Source organism: Wyeomyia smithii, chromosome 3, assembly GCF_029784165.1.
Source record: "Wyeomyia smithii strain HCP4-BCI-WySm-NY-G18 chromosome 3, ASM2978416v1, whole genome shotgun sequence".
Classification (NCBI taxonomy): domain Eukaryota; kingdom Metazoa; phylum Arthropoda; class Insecta; order Diptera; family Culicidae; genus Wyeomyia; species Wyeomyia smithii.
Window position 1 is genome coordinate 104,040,559 of NC_073696.1, and position 26,056 is coordinate 104,066,614.

Genomic DNA, 26,056 nt, shown 5'->3' on the forward strand with positions numbered 1-26,056 from the left:
TTTACGTGTTCGCTTGGTAATATTTTCTTTGTGTGTAAGCACCCATCTAAATGTAGAAAATTGTAATCTGATTGTTCGAACTATTGTATTATTGAAAATTGTTGAACATTGTCGAAAAGCGAATGTCGACTTACAGAAAACCCCGACCTACAGAAAACGTCAAAACCTACAGAAAACGTCAAAATGGGCTGCGTGCACTGTACGCCATTACTGCTCGCGGATAGCTGAATAGCAACATCAACATACACTGGGCGTTTTGTTATTTGAATTTCGTTATGCGCACGCGTGAACCGAAATAAACAAAACTGTTGTATCATCAACATCGCATGCGCTCTTCATGTTTTTTTTTCATATGGGACAATTATAAGCAGTAATGCAAATTATCCAGCTTGCCACGAGCGGTGATGGCGGACAGTGCAAAAGCAAAGCAAAGCCTTGGTGCTACATTCCAATTCGGAACTTGACCTTCTGTTTGTTATACACAGACTTCGCAGCCAACTGTTTAGTGTACAAGACAATTGCGGGGCTAGCGCTACCCTACTGACGGTAACAGTCACTCCCGAGCCGGGACTCGTACCTACGACGACTGGCTTGTTAGGCCAGCATCGTACCTCGAGACCATCTGGGAGGTGGACAGTGCACGCAGCCCATTTTGACGTTTTCTGTAGGTCGATGAATTTTCAATCGCAGTAGCGGAGTGAAAACATAAAAATTTTGCAACGTAGCATAGCTTGTTTTGATCCGCGCATGCGCACGACGAAATTTAAATAACAAAACGCCCATTGTTTGTTAAAGTTGCCAGGCTACCTTACGACGTTGTTATATTTTATACTCCGTTACTGCGATTGAAAATTCTCTGACGTACAGAAAACGTCAAAATGAGCTGTGTGCACTGTCCGTCATTACCGCTCATGGAGCTGGATTGATTTGAAAACATTTTATAATTCGAAATTGTTAAGTGAAAAACCGCTTGTGCAGCTGAACTTCAACTATCATTTGTCAAACATGAAAACGTTGGTTTACATGCTTTTTATATTGTTTTTTCAACGAGTTGTAACGCTTTTTTACGCATCGAAAGTAAATATCTTGAACATGCGCATAATTTGATTTTGTTCGATAATCGAAACGTCTGTCCCACTGTGTTTCGTTACAAAAATAAAACACTTTGAACTTTTTGAACCGGTTCGAGGGTTCGAGTTTCACGTAAATGTCATCGATAGCTATTAAAAATGTCAAGTGTTAAATCTTGAACTTTGTTGATGTTACTAGCGTCGCAAATTTTGAAACATTGAATCAGTTTTTGGAACTCACATCTGCATTTTTTGCAGCTGACTGTGTAGACAACATGTAGAATAAAGGCAGGCCACTAATATTAACAGCAAAGCAGCTAGTTTAACAACTTTGTGTTGATTGTGCGTAGCAATAGTAGCGACCTTGAAATTGCCTGTTTAGCTCTTCGTTAGTTGACAAATATGGAGGAATCTCATCATCGTACAATAATGGACCACTTAGATCTTGGTACTGGAGGTCACCATATGCAAGAAGATCTATCCAAAGGTGTGTTGCGAACAATTCATCACGTCGAAAATGGAACACTCCATTTTATTACAATACCACCGGCTAGTAATTCTCGAGAACAGGAATACATTGAAAGTTCCCTGCTTGGAGCAGATCTGCTGTCAAGTCACCTTCCGAATGGCTTGTTAGTAGATTATATCAGCACGCCAGGGCCGGCTACCCCAAACGGCAATTCATTTCATTCGCAATCCACAAGCTTACTGGATCACCACGCTGGCAGTGGTAGTATGCAAACATATTCTGCAGAAGATCTGCAAACGTTAGTGGATGCAAGCTCGTTGCAGTCATCAGACAACGATCGAAAGCTTTTTCTTCAATTCGTGAATAAACAGCCAACGCAATTATCTCATGAGGCACCGGTCATAGTAACAAACCCGAAGGTAATATTTCTACTTTATAACGGGGATTACGTATACAGTGAATGAACATTTTTAGGATGTAACCGGTGTAAATTCGTTGAACGGACATGACAAATTGACACAGCCATCACATTCACAGTTAGCAGGAGTCAACCACATGCCGGTTACCGCATCTACCAGTAGCTTTCTCCATTATCACAATCAGGATCATCTTCTGGGAACAACACATACTAGTGTTAACAACATGATCAATACAGGGAATATTTTGACTACTCATCATGCCGCGCCCCATCATCATCATCACCATCACCATCTTCAACATCATCATCAGACGCAAGCGACTTCCCACCAAATTGTGCAGAATAATACACCCCAACAACAACAGCACCATCATCAGCAATCTCAAAATCAATCACATCTGTCTTCACTCCATTCCATGTTACAAAGTGAGTGCTCACCCTCGAAGATGTTCCACGTTGCCTCTTCAGTTGCTAACACGAGTATAGCAATAAGTACTGCTACCAGTCAAAATGTAAGTCATTTTTTCAACGTTTCATTCAAAAAAGTAATTTTTTTCCGTATTATAGTGTATCCAAATGCCTCCACTGGCTCCACTGAAGGGTGTCGAATCTCCGAAACGATATCTTACTTATCAAATGGTGCAGTCGCAAGGACCGGTTATGGAGCGAACAGCTTGCCATGATACAGTAGATGTTGCAGAGAATTTTTTATCCCGTGATGACCTCTTAGAATGCGCTGCTACTGGTGAACCACGTTCGGATGACGATGAAGATGCTGTTGAGTCTAATGGTGGACCGTTAGCTACAGCCAATTCAACCTTTACCAATACATACCTGCCACACAAGAAGCGACTATCTAAAAAGTTAGGTGACTCGAAACGCACTGAGCAGATTCAAAGACATTCTGTCATCTCGACTGATCACCAACTGCAAGAATTGCAAAGCAAGGATTCCTCCCAGGATCATGCCAAGAACAATCTAGATGTTGCAAAATCTAAATCATTTTCCTGTCAGTTGTGTACTGATATATTCGAGGATCAATTGTTGTTTTTCACTCACCTTAAGCAACATTATGAACCAAGCTCGGGGAGTCCGAGTGATGAAAGGAAAACCGGTGATCTGAAGAAGAAACCCAAATTACCACGTGTTAAGCATACCAAGAAACTGAAAAATGATAAATCATGTCGTGGAACAGTGGAAGATGTGGAAACAAGCTCAAATGTACAAGATCAACAGCAAACATCCGCATTCGATGGTCAAGGTTTTGAGCAAGCGCCTAGCAATCTGACTGACTATCAGCAACGATCTCAGCAACAAAATTCGGAGGTGATCGTAAATCCTTCACAACAAGCGGTGTGCGTAGAATCCGATAATGCAGCAGGTGAATTCAGTGAAACTGAAGATATGCTTGAAGGTATTCGTAATGTGGTACAAAAAGTTCAAGAAGCTGTCGACACTGACACAAATGATGGTTTAGGAGGGACATCTACACTTGAGAGGACGATTATTACAGCAGAAGAGAAGTTGTGGTATCAAGCACAACAACAACAGCAGCATCAACCGCAGCCACAGCAACAGCAACAGCAGCAGCAACAGCAACAGCAACAGCAGCAGCAGCAGCAGCAGCAACAACAACAACCAAATCAGTCTAGTAGTACTGCGTCGGATATGGTGAAGTCAATTGATTTCACCTCAGATTTGGGAACCCACGAGATCCATATCAATGCTGGGAGTGATAATTTCGTACTATTTTTAAATAAGGCGGAGTTCAACGAGGGTAAGGAAACATCATTTTAATTTAGAATTGAAAATTCATTCATGTTTTCTACTTGAAACTAATAGTTTTTAAATTTCAATTTACTAGTTAAAGTTCTAATTTAGTAAATGAAAAAATTGGGATACATTGCATTGGGGTCTACTACGAAAGGCTGAAACTCAAAAGGCTGAAACACGGAAGGCTGAAATCCGAAAGGCTGAAATCATGAAAGGCTGAAAGCTACATAAGGCTGAAAACACGAAAGGCTGAATCACGAAAAGCTGAAAAATCATAAGGCTGAAATTCACAAAGTTCATATTTTAAAAAAACACTCGCCTTCTACGGCCGACTCGATTGTCCGAGATGTATGCTGTCCTTACTCGCTATCGCTCGTTCGGACTGAACTAGGGGATCACCCCTATGAGTCAGTAGACCTAGGAAAACGAACGAACCTATACAGAGGTGATTTCTGCGGGGGGGCTGCCCCCCCGCAGTGGCCGGCGCTTCCGACGGCGGGTCGCCGGCACACACTCGCGGCCTTCGGCCGTCTCGCCCTGAATCATCTAGGAAACGTGTACAAGAGTCAAGTGTGTATAGATTCAAATGTTGCCGAAAATTAATTTTCCATTGCACAAACCAATTAATACTCAAACATTGAACTCTGTCACATTATAAAGGTTTATTATCCATATGTCCGAATTTTTCAACGGTTATAATTCAAGTTACAAAAGTTTCAGCCTTTTATGTTCAGCCTTTCGTTCATTCAGCCTTTTGTGGTTTCAGCCTTTTGTGCATTCAGCCTTTCGTTATGAAACATACTTTTCAGCCTTTCGAGTTTCAGCCTTTCGGGTTTCAGCCTTTTGAGTTTCAGCCTTTCGTTACTAACCCATTGCATTGTAGTGAAATGCCTCTTGCATCATTAAGATGAATCCAAAAGCTGAATTTTTCAACAAATATGTTCCGCAAAACGTTTGAAACGGAACAATAATCTTATAATCGAAAACGGATATGCTGATTTTCATCGTTGCATGAAACTCTACCAACTCGAAGAGAATCAAAACATGCAAAAAAATTTTTTTGGCGATATTTGAAGCTCACAACTGTAAATTTTAACTTACATACAAACTTAACGCGGTTATTTCTAGAAAAAATAACACATCTAACATCTGATTGCTATATTTCATTGCAGATATGTTACATTCCGGAAATACACCCCACCAACAAGCAACTCAACGTACGATCTCAACCGTTCCACAGCCGCCAATTCCTCCCAGTCACAATCCACCCGCTTCGTACATGATGGATTCCGATTCTCAACTACCGCAGCCAACGATTGGCGAGTGTGATATGAACATGCAAATATTGGACCTTGGTTCCACAGGTATTGAGAATCATCCTGAAATTGTTAAGCTTGTTGATTTTAACCTTTCAACAGTAACTGCTGCTACATCTACAATAAATTGTCAACTGGGTAGCAGCACGAAACTATTGAAAGATGAACAAGCATCCAATCCAGATAGTGACTCTGTAATAAACGACGATGGCTCGTTTTACGTATTTGATGAAAACGTTGAGACAGAAGACTCCTGTGGAGAAGAGGCTAATACTGTGTGCAGTGGAGATGAGCAAGCTACCTACCCGAACACCCAACAATATGACGCAGATGCTGCAGAGGATCAAGTAGCGATAAAATGTAATTCAACGTTTCCGTCAGTTCCTCCCTGTAAAAAGAAAGGTCGAAAAAAGTTGGGCGATTTACCTAAGAAGACTAACAAAAAGTATCCTTGCACCGAGCCAGACTGTGATAAAGTATTCAACTCAAAAACTGCAGTTCGCTATCATGAATTGCAACACAAGAATGAGCGGCCCTATAACTGCATGCAGTGCTCGAAAAATTTCTTCACATCCAGTGCTTTGAAAGTTCACGAACGTCTGCACTCTGGTGAAAAACCGTATAAATGTGAGGAGTGTGGTCGAGCGTTCCGACAGTGGGGCGATATGAAGTACCATCAGTCGTCCATACACTCAAACGAAAAAACACATCAGTGCGAATTCTGTGGTAAAAAATTCGCCCGACGTTATTCCCTAGTCCTGCATCGCAAGATACATTTAAACGAGAAAAATTATGTTTGCGATATTTGCAACAAAGCCTTCAGAGCGAGCTCATACCTTCAGTCTCACCGGATGATACACACCGGTGAGAAACCGTATTCTTGCGGTATCTGCTCCAAAAAATTCCGATGCGGAGGAGACATGAAGCGACATCTCAAAACCCATGATCGCAACAGCAAGGGTGAATCCAGCCACAAAGTAGTACAAGCGGTAGAGGATAACTTGCATGATAAACAACCAAATACCCAAATAACTCGATCGTCTGCGACAGACGTGATCGACTTGACCAAGGTGAAATCCGAGGGTGGTAGTGCCGCGAAACTGACCAGCTGTATTCAAGCCCCTCCGGTAGTGACGGTGTTGTCGAAGGATATCGTACATGCCGGCAAAATTGCTAGTTCTGTCGGTCAGCAGCCACAACTGGTGTACTTACCGCCGACCATCGGGGATCAATTCCGGAATAAACCGGAAGAAACCGTACTGATGGATGTCTCGCGGTGGTAACGGCCGCACTTCCACACAGTATAATAATGGCGATGCAAATGTGAAGCACGAGCATTTTTATATTGAAGTTTTCTGAATCGATTTTTTATTTAAAATATCGTTTATGAAAAACATTTTTTTTTAATAAAAAAGACGTTTATGAAATTAATTTATATTTTCGTAGTCATGTGATCAATAGTGAACTATTACTACTTGACCGGTATAATCTAAACAGCATAGTGTTGATTTATCTCTTAACTGCATGCAATCCATAGTTACAGTATTGGTTTTCAATGAAACGCCACGAGTTGGATGGCCGATCATAGAAAATTCCACGGACTCGCTGCGTTTGACATCCATATTTGCTGAGTATGGAAGAAATAGCTTCTGGTTTGATAAATTTTTCATAGAAATGTGTGTTTTTCGGTATATATCTGAGTATATATTCTGCGGTTACGATCCAGAGGAACCATGCAAGCATTGTTTTGCTTTCGGTGGTGATAAAGATAGAACCTCCAGGCTACAAGAATTAATAGTACGATTAAATTACCAAGACGATCAGCAAAACTAATACTTACCTTTAAACATTTGACACAAGCCCTTAAAATCGATTCTTTTTCATCGACGTGCTCCATCACTTCTGAGCAAACGACTGCATCGTATGTTTCGGCGAACTTTCTAGCGTGTTCTTCTACTGTGATTGCGTGATATTCCACACTATCTTTCAGTTTGGACGAATGGGTGGTAACATGTTCTTTAGCGAGATATATCATCTCTTGACCCGGATCTACGCCGACCACGTAAGCTCCCAGTCGAGCGAGGTCCTCTGCTAAAACTCCACCACCGCATCCGGCTTCTAAAATTCGTATTCCTTTCAATGAGTCAGTCTTACTAACGTCAGCTTTAGAAATTCGTCCGGTTTCTGCCAAACCTTCAACGACTAGAGGTACCCTGAGAGGTTTGGAGTTTGATTAATGACTACTGTTAGAGTTTTTGAGGTTTGTTCTCTTCTAGTTTTATCACAATTGCTCACCGTACTTGATAAAATGTGTGTAACATTTTGGCGGGTCCTTGTTTATCCCACCAGAAAGTAACCATTTTGGCCAAGTGCTCAACCTCTGATTTGCTAACGCTATCCGTTGGTGCTGTTTCCTTCGGACGAGTATCATTTCTGACAAATGAAGGTGGAATATTAATATACTTCTGCATGAAAATAGATGTGTTCGGTTGGATGAGGTTTTATAAAATAAATTAAGAGGTGTCCAAATACTACAACTGTCGCCCCAAATCGTTATAAGCTTAAAGTTGAAGTGAAAATAAGAAAACAGAAATTACTCTAACGTTGTAGCTACTAATATCAAAAAAAAGGTAAGACGGGGAATGCGTAATAAACTAGATTTACTTTTATATCTGAATGTCTGGGAGTTTAAACCGACAAGTAAGATTTTTTGTTTATTTGTGGTAAAGCTGCTCCGTTGAGAAGTGTGCGTGTTTAATGAACGGTACCCCGCCCCGTCGATAACAGATAGCGTGCGGTACTTTGTGGACGTCGGATAAACTCGATCTGGCATCCACAACATCTTGACAAAATTGAACAACAATCAGAGCATCGAACGAACGGCCGACGACCTTGAGCAACAAGAAGTTCCAAATTGTACTGGAGATGACGACCGAGGGAAAAAGTACCTAGCGAACATGGACATACATGTCAGGAAGCGGCAGTTCGTCCACTGGTCTCGAAGCTGCATGCAATGACGCAACGGCAGCGGCTGAATAAGATGGCCAAGTCGATTTTTTCGGTGAATCATGACGTGACGATGGTGATGGAAGACAAGACCTATCTAACCTTGGATGACAACGACTAGCAGGGCACTTCGTATTTCACTTCCTCCATGAAGCGATTGTTGGAGAAAATGGAGCTGAGATGGCTGAATATCGATGTGATACCCATTTGGCGTCGAACCCGACCAACTTCCCTCAGCTACCTTCAATCGAGAATTTCTAGGCAAATCTGAAACGTAAAATCTACTCCAACAATTTTGTCGCGAAAACTGAAGAGGAATTGATAAATAAAACGAGGAAAGATGTCAAAAACATGCCTACACGTATATTTTCGTCCGCTATGGCGAATGTTCCGGGTAACTGCCGGAAGGCCACTCGCAAGGGCATAGAATTTTTTTTGCTAGTAAGCTAATATAATTACTTTCCATGGAAAATGTACTTACTTAGGAGGATACAATTGAACATTCAGCGGCTATCAACTGAAGAAGTGGCTACAGAGTACCCGCAGAAGGTTGATGAGCGGATCGAGGTAGTCTGAATGAAAAGTGGAGGCATATCCACAGTACAATCAGCACCACAGCGGGAGGAATGTTGGGTACATCAGCGACAGCCGCGTACAATGAGTGGTTTGACGCTGAGTACCAGCTAGCGACGGATGAAAAGAACCGCGCCGGAGTTCACATGCTAGCGACGGCTGTGACTCTTCAGAACGTAGGAAGATACCGGGAAGCTAGGGCTACTGAAAAAAAAATCACCGGAAGAAACTACAGCATTGGGAGCGTATTCTTGCGGTGGCGGAAGGTTGCTTCTCCAGGCACGATGCGAGAAGCTTTTACGAGAAGATTAATAGAATCAGGAACCGAAACGTGTCAGTCTCTGTCATGTGCAACGATAGGGATAGGGAAAACAGCGTAGTCGAAAGGAACAGGATGGTGATTGAGGATGATGGCAAAGCTGTGGACCCACCATTCATGAACGAGGTGAAGAAAGCAGTGAAAGAGCCAAACTCTTCAAAGTCGGGAGCGAACAGCTGTATCGTGATTTACACCGGATCATGCTGAGAGTGTAGTCCGATGAAGAATTACCCTCGGACTGGTTGGAGGGTATCATATGTCCGATCTACAAGAAAGGCCACCGCCTGGACTGTAGTAATTATCGGGGTATAACTCTCCTCAACACCGTTTACAAAATTCTCTCCCGTATTCTGTTCCATAGACTGAGGCCGTTGTCGGAGACCTTTGTTGGCGATTACCAATGTGGTTTTTCAGGGAAACACTCCACGGACCAAATGTTCACCCTGCGACAGATCCTCGATAAATTTCGAGTATTCAACTTACCGACTCACCATCTGTTCATAGACTTTAGGGCAGCGTTTGATATAGTTAAGAGAAATGAGTTATGGCAAATTATGCTCGAACATGGTTTCCCAACAACACTTATCAGGATAGCCGGTGAGATATTGAACTACTTCGTGACGTTAGATGGTTTGAAGCAGGAAGACGGGCTGTCAAACTTACTGTTCGACATCGCATTGGAGGGTTGGGCGTGCAAAGAATCGGCACCATCATTACGAAGTCTCACATGCTTCTAGGTTTTGCGGACGACATCGACATCGTTAGTATCAACTGTAGAGCAGTGGAAGAGGCCTTCGGACCTCTCAGAAGGGAAGCTGCGTGCAAGATTGAACGTTCAATTTTGGTGTGGCAATTCCATTCAATGGGGTCCTAAAGTTTTAAACGATTTTCTGATTTTTATATATTAGCTGGAAGAGTGCAATTTTCTGAGCAAAACGTGATTTGTAAAAAATGTTTATCATTTTCCTTTGATTTTTAAATGAAGGATAAAAATCTGCTCGAAATGCCTAGAATGACAGTTCTCTCATATACCGTACATGGGCGAAACGTCAACTTAGACCTTTCGAGCAGTTTTTTTATTATTCATTTAAAAATCGAAGGAAAACGATAAACTAAAAATCACGTTTTGCTCAGAAAACGCGGCCTTTTCGAATGATATATAAAAACCGGTATAGCTTTAGGGCCCTATTGGCCGCGTGCCGATAGCTCGCGCTACAAGTACAATTTTGAAACTAGATGTACGACAAACTTGAAGTCCTGAAGTAATGCTATAAATTTGTCGAAGAAAGCAATGCCCTAACTCTTATGCCTAAACTGTAAAAGCCCATATTTAGTGGGATATTCAGCCGATTGTCGCGGTGAATATCATAATATTCACCGCGAATATTGACTGAAATTGCACTGAATATGGGCTCTCACGCATCAGGCATAAGAGTTAGAGCATTGCACTATTTGACAAACTTGTAGTACTACTTAGGGACTACAAGTTTGTCACACAACGTTTCTTAAAATTGTACTTGTGGAGCGAGCCATCGGCACGCGGCAAGCACCCTAATATTGATTATGCAACCTTGGCTGCGAGAATAGGGCTCATCGTTAACTTTGCCAAAACGAAATACATGGTGCTGGTAGAGAGCGTGGTAGTCCGACGGATGTTGGTGCTAAGGTGGTGTTAAATGGGAAACTCTTTTGAAGTAGTCGACGACTTTATTTACCTGGGTACATCAGTGACATGTGACATCGAGGTTAACCGTGAGATAAAAAGGCGGATAGCAGCTGCAAACAGGGCCTTTTACGGATTACGTAACCAGCTGAGCTCCCGCAGTCTGCAAACTCGTACTAAACTAGCACTCTACAAAACACTAATCCTTCCTGTGGCCATCTACGGCCATGAAGCATGGACGTTGAAAGAGGCCGCACGACGAGTGTTTTTCAGCGTAGGATTTTGCGTTCAATCCTTGGCGGCAAACTAGAAAATGGTGTTTGGCGCAGACGTATGAACTATGAAGTGTACCAGGTGTACAAATCGGCGGAATATAGTCAAACGGATAGAACACGGCAGGTTGCAGTGGGCTGGGCATGTAGCTAGAATGCCAGAAGAACGACCAGCGAAGACTATATTTAGCAGGAATCCCGATAGAGGTCGGCGACTTCAAGACAGGTCCCGCACTCGTTGGATGTATGCTGTCGACGAGGATGCCCGCGAAATAGGTGAGCGAGTGACATGACGACGTATTCTGGATTCGACATTGGATCGATAATCGGTCTGTCGCCGTAAAAGTAAAGTAAAGTAGGTACAAGATGGGTGACAAATTGGAATGTGAGAACTACAGAGCGATCACGTTTCTCAACGTGGCCTACAAAGTGCTCCCCCAGATCTTCTTTCGCCGTCTCTCGCTGCTAGCACGAAGGTTTGTGGGAAGTTATCAATCTGGTTTTGTGGATGGGCGATAGACAACGGACCAAATCCTTACGCTACGGTAGATCCTCCAGAAGAGTCACGAATACCAAGTCCACATGCACCACCTGTTCATCGATTTTAAGGCCGTTTACGACACTAACGACCGTGTAGAGCAATGGAAAGCTATGGATGAAAATGGCTTCCGTGTGATACTAACAAGACTGATTAAGGCCACGATGGAACGTTTACAGTCCTGTGTGAAGATTTCGGGTGGGGAATCAAACACGTTTAAAACACACGAGGGACTTCGAAAAGGCGGCGCTCTTTCCTGCCTTCTGTTCAACATTACTCTTGAAGGTGTTATGAAACGTGCGGCCTTTAACATACGTGGCACGATCTTCAACAAGTTCAGGCAGATCATCTGCTTCGCTGACGACGTGGACCTTGTCGGGACGACGGTGCAGGCGGTTGCTGAACAGTACACAAAGCTGAAACGTGAAGCAGAGAAGGTTGAATTGAAGGTCAATACGTCGAATACCAAGTATCTGCTAGCAAGGGGCACCGAGCGCGATGAGACTCGCTTAGGCAGTAGACAGTGATCGACGGAGACGAGTCCGAGGTGGTTGACGAATGTGTGTACTTGGGAGTTTTGTAGCTGGAAATCGTGCTTACTACGGACTCCACAGGGCGTTGAGGTCTGACAAATATCGCCCCCGTACCAAGTGCACCATGTACAAGACGCTCATAAGACCGAAAGCCCTCTACGGGCACGAGACATGGACAATGCTCGTGGAGGACTTGCAAGCACTAGCCGTTTCCAAACGACGTGTGCTAAGGACCATCTTCGGCGGAGTATGTGAGGATGGTGTATGGAGACGAAGAATGAACCACGAGCTGGCGCAAATCTACGGTGAGTCTAGTATCCAGAAAGTCGCTAAAGCTGAAAGGGTACAATGTGTGGGACATATTGTAAGAATGCCGGACAACAATCCCACAAAAATAGTGTTCGCCTCGAATCTAGCCGGCGCAAGACGTAGAGGCGCGCATCGAGCTAGGTGGTTGGATCAAGTGGAGTTACATTTCGGAAATGTAGGACGCTCAAGAAGCTGGAGACATGCTGCCATTGTGCCTCAGGTGAAATCCTGAGTATTGTTTCACCACGAAAGAAGAAGAAGAAGTATAAACACAACTCACTTCATTAAGTTTACAATGTTGTTTCCAAAATGTCGTGTATTGAGTTGAAAACTAAAATGTAAGTCTTGAACATCTGGCGCTCTGAAAACAATATCGCACGCTAGCCTGGGGGGCTAATGCGGTCTCGATTAACTAGGTTAGTTGAGAGAATTCGTTATCGATATTGTTTTCGACACATTTCGCATGTTGTAGGATAAGTACAACGATACACCGTGCCCCAGTGCTGAGTCGAGAAAATTTCCAGCTCGAAAAGATCCTCGACCTGATCGGGTATCGAACCCGATATCACAACCGTGTGGGAGAGCCAGCCGACCGACATCGCTAACAACAGAACCACGGGGACCACGGCGCTCCGAAAGGAAGTAACATATATCCGAATTACGAAACGAATTAAAATTCAACCGGAAATCTTGATATCAACTATTCCCTGAAAAGCCACATGTGGTTTGTGATCAACTTTAGTTTTTACAAAAGGCACAATAAATTCTTAAATTTATTTGAAGAAGAGATTGGTTCGTCTGTATAGAAAACATGACGTTCTTCTTCATTCTGACCAGAATCGGTGTGTCCTGTTCCTTAAAAAAGAAATCAACCCACCAAACTGTTCCCAACTGCGATCGATTAAACGTTACTGAGCAATTGTTAAGGGCAACTCAAAAAGGAATCTATCAGTAGCGCCCAGGAAGTGCATTTTGTGCTAAATTTGATGAAAGGCGTCAAATCTGAAGAACGAGCATTTGAACGCGTTTTAAGGAGCGCTTCCATGCCGAATGATCTAAAACACAAAAATCTAATCGACCATTTATGATTTGAATGAAATTTTGCACACATATTTGACATAACAAATTATATGGGTATTCATATCAAGCTCGTATACAAATACCCTTCCCTAAAAATATTCACCTCCATTGACGAGTAATGGAAGATATACAGTTTATGGTAGGTTATTTGTATACGAGTTCGATGTGAAGACCCTTTAAGTATTTTCCGCGGATGAATACATTTTTCTGACTCAACAATTTTCTAAAAGGGTGTAGGAATATGGCATTTCATGCAACGCATTGTAGCTTTTTTCACTATTTGGTTTTTCAAAGAAACCGAAAGTTATAAGAAAAGATTTGATAAAAGTCCAAAATGGAGTAAGGCGTCGTACACAAATTACGTAACGCTAAAAATCTAGATTTCAGACCCCCCTATGAGACGATAGGTAAAGTTCGACATGACCTCCCCCTCCCCTAGAATTACGTAACACTGACCCCCCTCCGAAATTTTCAATTTCGAGCAAACATCCCGAAAAAAAATTTACGATGTATTTTGCGGTGAGAACAGTGAACGGACAATGTTTTTTATTGTAACCATAAAAAACATGGTATTTTTACTATAAACTTGCAAACGATTTTTGTCGTTACCATGTTTTAACAACGTTTTTCGATGTTGCATTTACCACCGCCAATATTTTTACCATGAAAAACATTGTCAGTGACTTCTAAATGTATGGGAAAAATGCCTGAAAAAATACTGTTAAGATACATAACAACCACCCTTTTATGGTAAAAATGACAAAAACAATGTTTTTTTATTGTTCTGGACAATGATAGGTATTTAATGTAAAATTGATGTATTTACAATAAAAAACGTAGTTAAATTATGGTATCACTATGTACAATTACAGCAACTTTTAAGGTTTTTTTGATGTTATTTTTTTCGGGATCACAGTTCCGTAACTGTCTCTACAGATGTACTCGACAACTTAGTACTGGAGGACTTTAAAAAATAACCAAACTTTTTGCACCATCTCATAAAAAGCAATGATACGAAATTGTAATAAAATGCATTTCCTTGGCTTGCCAACTCTTATAACATGATGGACATGCATAGCGGCAGTCTATCGGTAATTCTCTGGTAATTGTTTAGTTTAACTTGGAACTGTTTAAGTTTAAAGTATCTGTTACTCAACAAACAATTTTTAGTTCCACTAAAAATCCAAATCAACAAAATTGTTGCGCCAAAAAAGTGTCCTGATTTATACAGGGGGTAGACAAAAAAATTGAGATAAATAAAATTCTCTCAAATTTTAAATGGCCAGTACATTACGAAAAATGAATCAATTTTGATGACCGGTTTCATTTCACTGGAAAACTATCCTAGTTTCCTAGTATTACATACTTGGGAACTTGGCATGAGCAACCTACACCGAAAATGTTTCGGATTTCAAGAGTGTGTGTCAAAGTGTACAGTTTTGCAATGCATAGAACGTTCTAGGCAACTAAAGTGTCTATCTAAAATACTGCATGAATAACCTAAAAGGTTAAAAAATCCGCGTGAAAATAATCTGACCTTTTTTAATGTTAATTCAGATAAATTTTCAAACGCAAGTTTGCAAAGTTACTTGGTTTAATAAGACCTACACACCCACAATGTTCGATTGAATTCTGCTGAAGTGCCAAAGATAATTAGTACCCAACAGGAAAAAAACCGCCAGAATCAACACCCATACTTAATAAATTCATACTTCGATGATTCCTTGGCGAATTTTCAACCTTTGGCTACCAATGAACCCGAAATAAATTCTGATTTATTGACAACATATAAACCTAAGTGAAACAAGATGTCAGAAAAAGTTCTAGGCGTTGCAAAAATGTACACTTTGACACACACTCCGGAAATCCGAAACATTTCCAGTGACCCTTGGTCACGTCCAGTTCTCAAGTAATACTAGTAAATTAGGACAGTTTTCCAGTAAAATGAAACCTGTTTTGTCAAAATTGATTCATTTTTCGTGAAGTTTTGGCCATTTAAAAATTGACAGAATTTTGCCTACTTCAATTATTTCCCTTATCATACAACCTTCAAAATGAACTTCGGCTTGAAACTACTTCGTAGAAAGCACTCCCGGCGTAAAACCCGAAGACTTTCCAAAACAAACTGTTTAACTCGTCCGGTTGTTTGAATTTTCATTCGCAGTATCGTAAGATTTGTCATTCAAGACCTTAACACAATGGATAGATGCGTTTGCGGCAATTTGACAGTTGGCCCACACATTTACTGTCAAATTAACGTCAACGCAATGCAAACGTATCCACTCTGTTTGGGCCATCACTGTCTCTGTTTTTAACAGATTTACATAGCGAAATTTCATTTGGCAAACAGCTGTCAAATTATCGATACTTATCGATGATATCGATAAAAGCCCCTGAATTATCAATTGTTATCGATGTCCGTTTTGGGCGATATTTCGATATTTAAGTTTGCTTACTTAGTTTTACAATGTAAAAACAATTTCTGACAGAGAAAAAGATAGAGAACAGATTGATATACTTCTGTTTGAATTTCACCCTACACATTTCGAGTATTTTGTCTCAATACACAGGCGGTTCCTAAAGCTGCTTAGAATATGTTCCCTACCCTATTTAACTTATGGGAAAATAATTGTTATGTGCTTTTTGATTGGAAATGTTCATCCAACAACTTGTTTAAATAATAAAGAGAGAAAATCTTAAAATAAAATGTTTTTCTCAAACATAACATTCAATAAAAGATTACCTTTTTTCCCGTTCTATAGTTTTGACCACAAGTTTCGTTTAAACTTTAGGTTTTTTGACAAAAATATAAGAAAAAATCATCTTTTTTTGCAAATCAAAATTAAGTGTTTATTTATAATTTATTCAGATAAAATTTTATTCGCGGAGCATATTTTTTCGTTAAGAATTTCTAGTTCCTTACAGTTTATTCTTAGACAGTTTTCTATGCAACTAAAAGTTTTTGAGCTACAATGCTTTGAATAAAATCTATGTCAAAAAGCTTAGTCTCTTTTAGAGATTTACTTCCGATTCTGAAAAATTTGTCCATCCTTGGAAAATAGTCAGTTTTTTAAGTCAAATACGTGAGCAAAGTTTTAATCAAATCAAAAATGTTCGATATTCGATAATAGGTCATTTGGCATGGAAACAAGGGCTGTTTATAATAACGAAACATAGTTCTTCGATAAGTAAACTATTTGAGAGAATAGTTGTTAACAGGATGATGTCACACATCAATGAAAATTAAACTTTTGCAGATGAACAGTTTGGATTTCGCCATGGGCATTCCACTCCTCCTCAATAATATGATACGAGCGAACAAATATGAAGGTTATTCCACTGGTACTGCTCTTTTAGACATAGAAAAAGCATTCGACAGTGTTTGGCATAAAGGTTTGATTGCGAAATTGCTATCTTTTAATTTTACAATTTTTCTAATCAAAGTTTTAAAAAATCATCTAACTGATCGAACTCTGCAGGTTGTCTATCAGAATTCAAAATCTGATAGATTTCCCGTCAGAGCAGGTGTGCCTCAAGGTTCAGTCTTGGGTCCAGCCCTGTACAACATATTTACTTCTGATCTTCCTGATTTACCTCCAGGATGCACAAAGTCATTGTTCTGCGATGAAAAGCAATTCCATAAAAGGAAAAGTCTTCGTGTCATATGCAGTCGATTGCAGAAAAGTTTAGATATTTTCTCTACCAACTTGCAAAAGTGGAAAATCTCTCCCAATGCTTCTGAAACTCAATTGATAATTTTTCCTCATAAAACTAGGGCTTCTTTCCTCAAGCCAAACAATAATCACGTTGTCAAGATAAATGGGGTTATTTTAGGTTGGTCTGACAAGGTTAAGTACTTGAGACTAATTTACGATAAAAAACTTATTTTCAAAGAGCACATTGAGAGTATACAAGCAAATTGCATTAAATATACAAGATGTTTATATCCTCTCATTAACAAGAATTCTAAACTCTGTTAAAGAATAAACTTTTAATTTACAAACAAATTTTTAGACCAGCAAACGCTCCGAAGGATTCAGAATAAAATTCTGAAAATGATTTTAATGCGTCCTCCTTGGTTTGGTACACTCGAATTACATAGACTTACTGGTGTTGTAACATTAGAAGTTATGTCAAATAAAATCACCAATTTTCGACAAAAATCGTTGCAATGTAAGCTCTCTTTATAACCAATAAGTTAGGAACTAAGTTATTTGTAAGTTGATTTCCCTTATTTGACAAGTTGGTTTAAATCCCTACGAATGATAAGTCCTAATTGCGAAAGCAAACAAATCCTCATAATTAAAATAACAAATTTCTAACAGTAAAAAAACAATAAAAAAAACAGTGTTGAGAAGTCACCACTTGTGATTGGGCACACAAACTCATTTTTTACTAAAATTTATCATGAATACTTGAGCTACTAACAATCCCCCTTTTAAAAATCAAAAACGAAGCATAGTTTCTAATCTGAGAGCTCCAGAGCAGAGCAGACGTGTAGTAGATTCAAAAACGAATTTTATCTGAAACCTATCATATTGAGGAAAGTTGTAGGAATTCATACTTATATGTCAAAGTTTCTTCTCAGAAACAGCTTCCCTTGTATAAACATTCAGATTGTTCTGAACAGATTTGATCCAAACTACCCCGGTTCTTGCTTCATAGCCTGTGCTATTCTAGTTTCTAAATAGCTGGATAAAGATTAAAGCTTTTGTAATATTAACTGTATCAGAGACACCAACATTTCTTCAACATTTATTTATTCAGTTGACAAAACAATTTTCAAACGCATGTTGTCAACCAGAATATTTTTTCTGCACGATCAACATGACTTTCATTTCGCGAAATATGTAGCCTACTTGTAGCGCAAACATGTGATCAGGAAAACGTTAACAATGTTTCGGTAAGTTATGTTATTGTGTCAGCGCTGAGTGTTCTGTTAATTTAAATTGCACTGCCAAACCTTAAACATTCGATAATTTTTTTGGCCGGTAAGACTCTAGACATTCAAACATTTCACGTTGACCAAAACAGAGGAGTATTGACCTGTGAGATCACCGGCTTATTTTTACAATACCCGGTGGTACCGCTATCTGTTTACTTACAATCCTATTATGAAATGTCCAAAATTGGATTCCAAAAAATCCACGAGAACGTCGAGTTTGCACAGGTTCACTAACTTTTCCACTAGCCCGAATACCAGGCAAAGAACAACGTAGTAGCAGTAATAGAGACCCATTTCGTAATACTTCTTCTCTTGTCAAACGTCTCACCAAAACTGAATCTGACCTTCAAAGCATTCAATTTTTCGAATCTGTGCGGGATCCGCATAGAGTGCTAGTGTTGCCGTATTATGCAAGAGCTTATTTGCACTGTGCGCGATAACGAGTATAATTTGTTTTGCTGTGTCATCGTGCATAAGGAAATATCTACAAAATGTTAACGTACTAATTTAGTTTTTAAATTTTAAATATTTAAATTTAAAATTTAAACCATCCATATATTATTACCATTTATTCAATAGTTTCAAATGCTAGCATCACTGTTTGAAGCAAATCAAAAACGGCGGGCGATGCATGTCATGGCGAAGAAAAAAATCTGACTCGATTAATAATTTATGTTGCACCTATTTTTCAATACTGTTGATTGTGACCACCGATGCCGTGGTCTCCGATCTTCCCGTTGTTAGCTTTATTTTTAGGATGTGCTTTTATCTCGAAAAATAAGTGTAGTCATGATCAACAAGGAGTAAAAACAAAGGAAGGGGAAGGTCTTGCAATCGTTTTGATAATATAGAAGTACCTATGCCTATGATTCGAGACTATTGATTTCAATATAACTCTTGGTATTTTTCTTTATATTAGCTCTGAATGAGCTGTGGCTTCCTGGCTTAGAAAGCCCCGATAACATGTTGTGCCATGTTAGCTGTATTCATGTGTATTTTCCACGAAATGTCGACTATCATTTGTGATTTACGATTAAAGGTCGTTCCCCGTTATGCATTCATGATTAGAACTTGCACCGTTATCAGTGCTTTGTTTCCACTTGTTTGGGTGGTTTGTCATTTTTATAGCAGTTTCCACGCCAGAGATTCTTATTTTGGGAAATTTTTATAGGATTATTGTTATGACATGTATCGAATCCAACTCACATTTAACCCAAAAAAAAAAACAGTAGTAGCAAGTGGTAGAAATATTTAACGCAATGATTGTCGGAAATAATATGAGAAAACGATATTTGAAGGTGCAGGCAATTTCGCACATTTTAAAGAGTTCGAAAAAAAGGGCTAAAAATATATATTTAACTAATTTTAATTCTCACATTAAATTCGAACAATACCGATCTTCTCAAATGTACATAGGAAAGCAAAATGATGCATTTGACATATACTAATATTAGTTTTCTTATTTGACAGTATGAACCATATTCTTCTGTAACCTATTCCATTAGTAATTGGATAGTAGAATATTCAAAATATGATAGTTTGTTAACTAGTTTTTTATGCTATAATCTTTCTTTATAATTATAAACCAATAATATGAATGATATTGATAGAATGGAAACAAATGAATGCTAATCAATTCTTAATGTCACTGTAGTTTACAACGCATCGCATCGTATTTGCATCGCAGTATATCATCATACATGAGAAGAGTGTAGTGGAAAATGCTAGGTATATTCCTAAATGTGGATATTTGTTTGCGATAAACGCTTGCAACATTATGGTTCCAAGATACGGAGTAACCACTTGTCTGAGGCAGTGAAACTCTCACAGAACCAGCGACCATGCGCGTTACATCCCTAGCAACGCGGATTAGGGTTTGTTGTGTTTTCTAGTGGTTACTCTAGCTTATTATTGTTTGAGTACTAGATCGTAAAAATACCATCATTTTTTTTAATTCACTCTAAAATATAGGTAAAATCGGGTAGTGTAAAATGTTTCGTCACGAATACGGCCTCGCGATGGATCGCGATCAGAATGGGGCCTCGATTGTGTCCTCCTATCAGGTGGATGACTTGATGGAAAAGCTGAAACTGTTAAATTTCGAGCGACTTCTACTGAAGGAGATGAAAATGAAGCAAATTAATCGATACTATTTTCTAAAGTCATTCAATCCGGGGGAGCAGTTTTTCATGTTCACTTCTATATGTGCCTGGTTGAACCGAATGATAGGACGAACTTTTGACCAACCGCAGGAATTTGATGATCCAAATATGGTTATTTCAAGAATTATCCGAGTTTTACAGGAAATGGTAACGTTTTAAAATGCATGAATAATTTCTAGTTTTGATAATTTCCTCAACAGGACATACCAACAGATTTTCAATCCAACAAGTTGATACAAGGAGCGGGTCCGATATGCATTTACATAATGGACTGCCTGGCAACCCAGGCTTTAAAGCTGACCAAATTTCAAATTAAACGTCCTGAGTGTAAAAAGGAAGACGATCCAATGGTGGATCTCATCGAAAATGATTCCGAGATTATTTTAGAAAAAGTTGAAGAAGAGCAAATGGCGGGAGTAAGCGATGAAAATGACGATGAAGGGAATGGATTGTTTGATCTGAATTTTTCTGACCAAAAATACAAAAAGATCAACAACAAGGAGTACAAGATAGACTCATTGACAGCTAGCGAAAACTGGCGGTTGGAACTGGAACGTGTTTTACCGCAGCTGAAAGTCGTGGTTAAAACAGATCCACGTGATTGGAGGGCTCATCTGGAGCAGATTAGAAGTTTGCGGGCCAACATTGAAACCGCAACTGAAGAAACGGATAGCCAGTTAAAGAAACTTCAGACCGATATAGCATATGTGATGGAGAAAATTGAAAGCCGCGAGAAACATCTGAACAATGACTTAAAAGATTTGATTCAAACTTATAAGGGAGTACTGATTGAGTATAATCAGGTGAACAAACTTATCAAGGAAAGCGATGGAGAAAAAACAGAGAAGAAGCACGAATTGTTAAAAATAACTAACGAGTTAGAAAATATAAAAGTTCAAATGGAGCAGAGAGGAAATTCCATGACTGACGGAAGTACGACTCATTCCCTCAATTTATTTTATATGGTGTGTACACAAAAACTCTTTGTTTTGTAGGTCCATTGATCAACATAAAGAAGGCAATTTTTAGAATAAAAGAAGAAATTTCCGAAATGGATATAAAAATCGGTGTTATGGAGCATACTTTGAACTCGGAGATTATAAAACAAAGTGCGCAGTACGCGGAATTCGATTCAATGATAATGACTGCGCATTGATAAATTTGGTCGATTAAAAATATATGTACATAACTTATTTGATTACGTCTACTAAAACTGTAAATTTTTTATTCGAAACGGCAAGCATGCTCTGTTTGGCTAATGAACTTAATTGCAGTTTTTTGAGTTCGTGAACTCTTGTTATTTGAGTCATGCTATGTCATCGATAATTTTCCGATATTATACAGAGGCTGGAATAAGAATTGCTGGGGCCCCGTTTTCAGTTGTAAAAATTTCCCTAGGGGAATATGTCATACAAAAATACAAACTAAAGGAAGATTAAGGAAAGATTGTGTAAGTTTTATTAAAATTTCAGTTATTTTAAGGTGTCACGATATTTTGGATTTTTGTTTCTAGTATCTAGTTATGAGTCATGAGAAGTGAACTTTTGTGTGGTGGCCTCCAAAGTCTGGGGGTCCGGAGGCCATGTCCCACCTGAACCCTCCCTAAATCCGGTTATGTACAGGTATTTTAGATCATTTTCGGTAGAGTTAAAAAGATTCGGTCTATAACACTAAAATGAAGACCTTCTTTAGGTTTGCCTTGAATTGTTGTTGTATTGTTGAAAGTTTAAAAAAATCATAAACTAGGATGAATAGTAATCAAAATATCCGAAAAAGACACCCTTGTTCCGGATATTTTGGTAAGACACAAAAAATCTGAACATCCTGATTGCCGTTTGAACCTTCCAGCTGGTCTTGAGGTATGATGCTGGCCTAACAAGCCAGTCGTCGTAGGTTTGAGTCCCGGCTCGGAAGAGACTGTTGGTGTCATTAAGATCGTAGCGCTATCCTCGCAATTGTCCTGTACATTAAACAGTTGGCTGCGAAATCTGTGTAAAATAAACAGAAGGTCAAGTTCCGATACGGGATGTAGCATCAAGAATTTGCTTTTTGGGTATTGCCGTTTACGTTCTCCACTGGTGTAAATAGAGAAACAAAAAAAGAGAGAGAAGATAACAAGAGAAAAAGAGAAAAAGAGAGAGAGAGAAAAGAGATAGCAAAAGAAGAGAAGAGAAAAGAAAGAGATATATAGAAAAGAGAGAGGGAAATAAGAAAAAGGGAGAGAGAGATAAAGAAGAGAGAAAGAGAAATAAGAAAGAAAGTTTAGCTTAGCTGAGCTTAATCGATTGCACATATCAATGGTTGCTACTCTGTGATTGTTCCGAATCAGTGTAAGTGCACAGTGAATCAATTAAATGGGGTTCTACCATTCTTATTGTACAAGTTTTTCAAGGATCAATAACGGTGCCGGCCACATCCTTGCAATCAGGTGGGAAGAGGGAAGTGATATGTTAGCGTGACTATTACTGTTTAGAGACCGTGCATACAAACAATTATAACTTTTTTTCTGATTTCTTCATGATCGGATCGATTTCATTGTTTGAGTAATGTTTTAAAGTTTTTATAAAAAAAAATCACATTTTTAAAAAATGAGCTTTTTTGATAATTATTTCAAATTTTTCATACAACTTTTTTTCAAAAATTTAATAATTTGTTAGAGTTTATATTTTTTCGGAAAGACAAAATGATTATCTACAACATCACCAAGGACGTCACACCGATCAAATAAACCGTTTTGACTCCAAAAAATATTGTTATCATCAATATCTTCGCAAAATAGCATTTTTCAATAGTTTCTCCAAACTGAGCCATGTTCCAAAAAATTCAACCAATAGCACAAAATGGCATTTTTTGTCCATAGTAACGTCAGCCAAATCAAAAATGACAATTCAATAAAAAAAATATTAGAACTGGGACATTTTTTGTGGAACTGCTCAGTAACAAGTGACAACTAAAATTTTGGAAAGTTTTTGAAGCTATACACAGCAAACAAATTTAGAGAAAAATGAGAATATGTATTACTCTTTATGCCAGTATGTTTAGTTTTGTTTATGCATCCTCCACTGTTTTCAAAATGCTGCCGAAACAAGAAGCATTGCACAAGCGCATTGTACAGTTTTAACTTACGTGCAATACAATCTTGAAAAAAGTTCAAAGTAAACCATTTCAAAAGTGAAAATCTTCCTGTTTCGACTGTGTACAATATCCTGTAGGGCTTTAAATGGTGAGTTGACAACCTGGAAGGAGCGTCAAACATAGCTTCGGCCTTCACAAGTTCCTATTTCACACCTCCACGAGTCATATTATTACACTAGACCGCCGGTTGAAACATGGATACAACTGGTTGTTGTTGGCTGGGCAATGTTTTCATCCGACAATAGCTAAGTGAGAAGGTGCGAGGCGATCATTGGCACGTGAACCATATTCCGGCGGTAGAGAAAATGCTTCGCCAACACGAGCGTCTGTTCACCAAGATGGTGCGGCTTAAAACAGCGTCTAATCTCCATGTTAGGAGCGGATGATCAACGTCCTGGTGGCAGCGTGGGACTCTAAACAGAGCTGACAAGATGGTCCCCCGGCGAGGTTGGGGAAGGCCCAACGTGTCGCACCGGAAAACATGTTACAAACAACGTAAGAGATAATACGGATCGGAACAATCGGCATGGACCTAGGCAACGAAATAAGGACAACGTTTGGACACTTGGGACATGTAACTGCAAATCGCTCTGTTTTCCAGGATACGACAGGATAATCTACGACAGGCTACATCCACGCAACTTCGAAGTCGTAGCGCTGCAGGAACTTTGTTGGACAGGACAAAAGGTATGGAGAAGCAAACACCGGCGGCTACTTTCTACTAAAGTTCTGGCACCACCGGCGAACTGGGAACCGACTTCATAGTACTGGGCAAGATGCGCCTACGCGTGATGGGGTGGCAGCTGATCAACGCAAGGATGTGAAAGTTGAGGATAAAGGGCCGGTTCTTCAACTACAGCATCATCAACGTGCACTGCCCACATGAAGGAAGACTCGACGACGAGAATGAAGCGTTCTACGCGTAGCTGGAGCAGGTCTACGATAGCCGCTCGCGACGGGACGTGAAGGTCGTCATTGGGGACATGAATGCTAAAGTAGGACGGAAGGCAATGTACAAACCGGTAATCGGACCAGATAGCCTGCATGCCGCTGTGGAACGATAACGGCCATCGGTGCGTAAACATTGCGGCCTCCCGTGGTATGTAGTCCGAAGTACCTCCCCGCAAAGGTATCCACAAATCCACCTAAAGATCACCCGACCAACAGACAGAGAAGCAAATCGGCAGTTTCTTCTCCGACATAATCAACATTCGCACCTACCGCAGTGCGAATATAGATTCGGACCACTACCTAGTAGCTATGTGCATGCGCTTAAAACTATCGACGGTGTATAACACGCCCCGAAGTCGTACGCCGCGACCAAATATTGAGCAACTGCGGGACGCCGAGGCTGCACAGGAATACGCGCAGCAGCTGGAGGCAGTGCTACCCACGGAAGAGCAGCTTGGCGCAGCTACTCTCGAAGATGGCTGGAGGAGCGTTCGATCCCCCATAGGGGGCTGCTGTAGTGCTACTAGGTACAAGGGCTCCGAATCATAGAAATGACTGGTTTGACGGCGAATGCAAACTGTTAGTCGGTCAGACTAACGCAGCACGGGTGAGAATGCTGCAACACCGTACAAGAGCGAACGTGGAACGATACTGACAGGCACGGAAAAGCCTAAACTCGGTCCTCCGAAGGAAGAAGCGCCAGCAAGAGGACCTTGATCGCGTAGCGATGGAAGAGCTGTACCAAGCTAACGATACTCGGAAGTTCTACGAGAAGCTGTACTGCTCCCGTAAAGGCTTCATGCCGCAAGCCGGCAACCTTCGATTAATCGGTTTTAAATCGGCGTACGACACAATCGATCGAGACCAGCTATGGCAAATTATGCATGACTACGGATTTCTAGACAAACTAACGCGGTTGGTCAAATGTGTGTAGTTCGAGTATCGGGGGCACTCTCGAGTCCCTTTGAAACCCGAATAGGTTCAAGGCAAGGTGATGGTAATTCGTGTCTACTGTTTAACATTGCTCTAAAAGGTGTCATTAGATGTAAAATCGTACAGACTAAATCTTAAACTATGTGTTTAATCCTAGTTTTAAAAGACGTTTTCGACATACCATACTCGTAGAAACTGCTTACATTATTGTATGCTCTTAAACTAGAGCTAAATGGATTGAAATAGCCTTAATTAGTTCTATGTATGGGAAGATTGATGGCTGAGAAGCTTCGAAGATTACGTTGAGGGATATTAAAGTTGATTTGCTGAACAGTTCCGGACAGTCGATGTTCCCTTCGATGATGTCGAATATGAACATCCACTGGAGCTTAATTCGACGAGCCGATAAAGTGTCTAAGCTGATAAGCATACAGCGTGCTGAGTAATCAGGTAGAGCCATAGGATCCCTCCATGAAAGTCTGCGTAATGCATAGTCCACAAATTTCTTTTGTATTCGTTCAATTTTAGCAGTAAGATTGCATGCACAGATTGCAACCGCATACTCTAGGATGCACAGTGGAGCACTTAGAA

General features: G+C 40.0%; 3 protein-coding genes across 3 annotated transcripts; 2 read left to right on the plus strand and 1 right to left on the minus strand.

Annotated features, from left to right (window-relative positions):
* Positions 1–1,223: 1,223 nt before the first annotated feature.
* Positions 1,224–6,477, plus strand: LOC129732575 (uncharacterized). Its single transcript, XM_055693565.1, has 4 exons — positions 1,224–1,958; positions 2,014–2,469; positions 2,525–3,734; positions 4,903–6,477. Exons 1-4 carry the CDS (start codon positions 1,473–1,475, stop codon positions 6,327–6,329), a joined length of 3,579 nt encoding a protein of 1,192 aa, XP_055549540.1. The 5' UTR covers positions 1,224–1,472; the 3' UTR covers positions 6,330–6,477.
* Positions 6,468–18,601, minus strand: LOC129732579 (ubiquinone biosynthesis O-methyltransferase, mitochondrial-like). The gene is made up of 4 exons (XM_055693573.1): positions 18,445–18,601; positions 7,342–7,479; positions 6,887–7,259; positions 6,468–6,828 (listed from the first exon to the last, which is right to left on the minus strand). Exons 1-4 carry the CDS (start codon positions 18,576–18,578, stop codon positions 6,556–6,558), a joined length of 918 nt encoding a protein of 305 aa, XP_055549548.1. The 5' UTR covers positions 18,579–18,601; the 3' UTR covers positions 6,468–6,555.
* A 1,562-nt stretch (positions 18,602–20,163) lies between these two features.
* LOC129732578 (intraflagellar transport protein 57 homolog) lies at positions 20,164–22,066 on the plus strand. Its single transcript, XM_055693572.1, has 4 exons — positions 20,164–20,593; positions 20,647–21,379; positions 21,442–21,896; positions 21,960–22,066. Exons 1-3 carry the CDS (start codon positions 20,276–20,278, stop codon positions 21,600–21,602), a joined length of 1,212 nt encoding a protein of 403 aa, XP_055549547.1. The 5' UTR covers positions 20,164–20,275; the 3' UTR covers positions 21,603–21,896; positions 21,960–22,066.
* Positions 22,067–26,056: the final 3,990 nt, after the last annotated feature.